At 68.3% G+C, this 3,932-nt stretch overlaps 1 protein-coding gene across 1 annotated transcript; it reads left to right on the forward strand.

Annotated features, from left to right (window-relative positions):
* Positions 1-1,800: 1,800 nt before the first annotated feature.
* On the forward strand, positions 1,801-3,906 carry LOC122191960 (mothers against decapentaplegic homolog 4-like; the record flags this gene model as incomplete). The annotated part of the gene is given in 6 exon segments (XM_042892377.1): positions 1,801-1,830; positions 1,832-2,290; positions 3,310-3,484; positions 3,579-3,599; positions 3,717-3,841; positions 3,843-3,906. Coding segments are annotated over 6 exon segments (874 nt in total), but the record flags the coding sequence as incomplete, so codon positions are not given.
* Positions 3,907-3,932: the final 26 nt, after the last annotated feature.

Below are 3,932 nucleotides of genomic sequence, written 5' to 3' on the forward strand. Positions count from 1 at the left end.
CTCCGCACTCCCTGAAGCAGCGGAGGAGCCGCTATGGGAGGAGCTGAACCGTGGGGACGGGGCTCCGAACCGCCCGCACCGCGTGGCCGGACCGGGGCTGGGGGGGGGGGGGGGGGGCAGGGGGCGGCGCTCGGCTCTTCCCGGGCGGTGCTCGGCTCTTCCCGGGAGCTGCCCCGCCTTTCTATGTAAGCGCGACCGCTATTGGCCGACGGGGCGGTGGCCGCCCGTCACGCCGCCTCCCATTGGCTGCGTCCCTGCAGCGCTTCACGCGTTCGGCTCGCCCTTTTGTTATGGGGCGGGCGGCGATGCGGGGTCCGGGCTGAGCGCGGCGTGCGGCGGAGGTGAGTGCAGAGCCCGGCCCTCCCTCGGTATCCCCACCATCATTCCCCACTACGGAGACCCGCAGCGGCCCCGCGGCCTCGCCCTGCCCGGCCACAGCGCGGAGCTGCCGGGCACCGAAGCACCGCGACGATCCGCGGCTGTGGGGACGGAGCTGTGCCCCATTCCGGGATATCCATTGCTATGGGGACAGCGCTGTGTCCCAATCCAGGACACCCCTATTACTATGGGGACACTGCTGTGCTCCCCATGGGACACCCCATTGCTGTGGGGACATTGCTGTGGGGACAGTGCTGTGTTCCATTCCACGACAGCCTGTTGGTATGGGGACATTGCTGTGCCCCACTTTGGGACACCCCATTGCTATGGGGTCAGCACTGTGCCCCTCTTTGGAGCACCCCATTTCTATGGGGTCAGCGCTGTGCCCCTCTTTGGAGCACCCCACTGCTATGGGGACACTGCTGTGTGTCCTGCTCCAGGACACCCCTCTGCTATGGGGTCAGTGCTATGGGGACAGAGCTATGTCCCATTCCAGGACACCTCATTGCTTTGGGGACATTGCTGGGCCCCGTTCTGGGACATCCATTGCTATGGGGTCAGCGCTGTGCCCCTCTTTGGGTCACCCCATGGCTGTGGGCACAGCACAGCTCCCGCTCCTCCTCTGCCCCCAAAATCCCTCCTGGCTCGTGGAACACGGCAAGCACCGAGCTGGAAGGAGAGGACTTGGAGAGGGCTCAGAGCTCAACCCAACCGCAGGGACCCCCCCCCCAGCATCCCCCTGCCCCACTCCATCTGTCCCCCTGGGAGCAGGGAGCCCGGCCAGCAGCATCAACTCCAACACTGGGAGGAGGGGGGAAAAAGGGGGGGGAGATGAAAGGGGGGGGGGGAGGGCCGTGGCATCTCGCCCACGCCGGGGGCTGAGCCAACAACTCTGCCAGAACGGACGGACGGACAGACAGACAGACAGGCAGACGGCCGTGGGTCAACGCAGCGAGCGGGGCGAAGGGTTTTGTTGTGTCTGCGGTCAGCTCAAGGATTTTCCCAGGCCCCAAAGCGCTCACAGCCACCCCCCGGGGCAGAAGGGGGAGGAGGATGAGGGAGGAAAGATGCTGGGGGGCTCCGCAGACGCAACGTGCGCGCGGCTCTTGGCGTGAGCGCGCCGACAGCAGGCAGCGAGGGGTTAAAGAGCGGCGCCAGCAGCCCGGGCTCTGTTTAGTCTGGGCCACGAGCTGGAGACGGGGCTGAGCAGCAACCAGCGCGGCCGGCACCCCGGGGTGAAAGCTCCCATCAGCAGCCCCCCCCCCCCGGCGCAACCCTGCGCCCACCTTTGGGCTGCGCTGCCGTCAGGCTGGGGATGCCCCGAACGTCCCGCGTTTCGTCGCCGTCACCCCGTTCATCTTCTCTTCCCGTCCTGGGCACGGATCGCGGGAGCCACGCGGCCGGGCTGCTTCGAGGTGACGCATGGCTCTGTCCCACGTCCTCGCCGTTTTGCCGTCCCAGGTGGCCGTCGCGTCGCCGGTGCCAAACGGGGTCCACGTCCCCCTCCGGCCGCTTCCGGACCCTGTGCACGAGCAGCCGCTCCGTGCACGATGCTGAGCTCAGCCCGGCGTCGCGGCTGCAGCCTTGCAGGCGTGGGGAGGGGGGCCGGAGGGTCCCCTGCAGCGGGGTGACGGGCAGGGCCGTGCCGTGCCGTGCCTTGCAGGGGAGCAGCGCCATGTCCCTGGGCGCGCCCAGCAGCAGCGACGCCTGTCTGAGCATCGTGCACAGCCTGATGTGCCACCGGCAGGGCGGGGAGAACGAGAGCTTCGCCAAGAGGGCCATCGAAAGCCTGGTCAAGAAGCTGAAGGAGAAGAAGGACGAGCTCGATTCGCTCATCGCTGCCATCACCACCAACGGCGCCCACCCCAGCAAGTGCGTCACCATCCAGCGCACCTTGGACGGGAGGCTCCAGGTAAACCCCCCCTCTCCCCCCCCCCATTTCCCTCCCCCCAATCCCTGCACGCCCCCTCGAGGAGCCGAGGAGACCCGGGTGACCCCCCCAGACCCCCGCTCACCTCCTTGGGCTTTGGGGGGGGATTTGGGCGCCCTTGTGCCCTTTGAAGCATCCCCGGAGCGGTTGAGGAGGCTGAGCCCTGCCGTGCCCCATAAAACCCCCCAGGGCACCGCAGCCCTGCCAGAGCTTTGGCTGCCCTGCCGTCCCCTCACCCCCCCCTCCTCCCCATCCCCCTCCCCATAGAAACCATCCCCCGGTCTGGATGGACCTCTTAGTATTTCATAACCCCGTAAAAGTCCCCAACTTTTGGGGGACTCAAAGCAAGCCATCCCCAAGACGAGGAGACCCGTAGCCCCCCGTCCCCGTCCCCCCCCAAGACCCCCAGAGCCCTCCTCAAGCTGGGCGATCCCACATCATGGGGGCAAGGGGAGACCCACAGAAGCCCCCCCGCATCGGTGGGGCGCTCAGACTGCCTCCAGCCTGCGGCTCCGAGCCCAACGCTGCTCCGACTTCAGTGTCTGCACTCACAGCCCCCAACCGTGACTTGGGGAGGGGGGCACAGGAGCAGGCAGCGCTCGGCATCACGGCGCGGGGGTCTGCGTTGCAAAGCCCCCACGCCGGCAGCGCAGCCCCCCTTGTTGGATGAGTCACTGTCTGGCAGCCTGCAGCCAAAGGGGGGGCTGTGAAGGGGGGCTGTGAGGGGGGGGGAGTTGTTATGTCTGCAGCGAACGCGGCTCCGGGGAGGCGCAGGGGGAGCCCCCCGGGGTCCCAGCCTGGCGCCAGCCTTGAACTGCATGGATGCTGGGGGGGGGGACGGGGACGGAGGGGGATGGAGGGGGGGTCCAGCACCCTACGCCTGTGTTGGCAGCACCATCGGTGGGGCTGGATGGAGCGTTGGCACAGCGTGACGCCGCGTCCCCATGCTATCACTCCATGTTCTGTGTGTGTTTGTGGCCCCCCCCCCCCCCCTCCTTTAGGTGGCCGGCAGGAAGGGCTTCCCCCACGTCATCTACGCCCGGCTCTGGCGTTGGCCCGACCTGCACAAAAACGAATTGAAACACTCCAAGTTTTGCCAATTCGCCTTCGACCTCAAATACGACAGCGTCTGCGTCAACCCTTACCACTACGAGCGCGTGGTGGCCCCGGCCATCGGTGAGCCGGCCCACCTCCGGCCCCCCCCCGCCCCCCCCCCCCCCCTTACACCCCCCCCCCCAAATCCAATAACGCCCCCATCTCATCTCACCAGGTCTGAGCATCCCTACCGCAGGTGAGACCCGGGCGCCGGAGCGTATCGGAGCCAACGGCCCCCCCCCCCGTGCGCCCCCCGGGGGCCCCAGGGGGGTCCCCGTGCCCCCCAATGGTCTCCGGTGTCCCCCCCGCCCAGTGCCCCCCGCCCGCCTGGTGAAGGAGGAGTTTGTCCATGACTGTGTGCAGATGGAGGCACCTCATGGGGCCAAGCGGGCGCCGTGCCCCCCCACCGAACCCTTCCGCCCGCCGCGGCCCCCCCCAGCAGCTCCCCGAACCCCCCCACGTCCCTGGGAGCCTCTACCCCACGCTGCCCGTTTCACCCCCAGGTGAGAACCACGCATCAGAACCACGC

The sequence above is a fragment of the Lagopus leucura genome, unplaced genomic scaffold (assembly GCF_019238085.1).
Source record: "Lagopus leucura isolate 7727_CA_CO unplaced genomic scaffold, USGS_WTPT01 34894-0_obj-0_obj, whole genome shotgun sequence".
Taxonomy (NCBI): domain Eukaryota; kingdom Metazoa; phylum Chordata; class Aves; order Galliformes; family Phasianidae; genus Lagopus; species Lagopus leucura.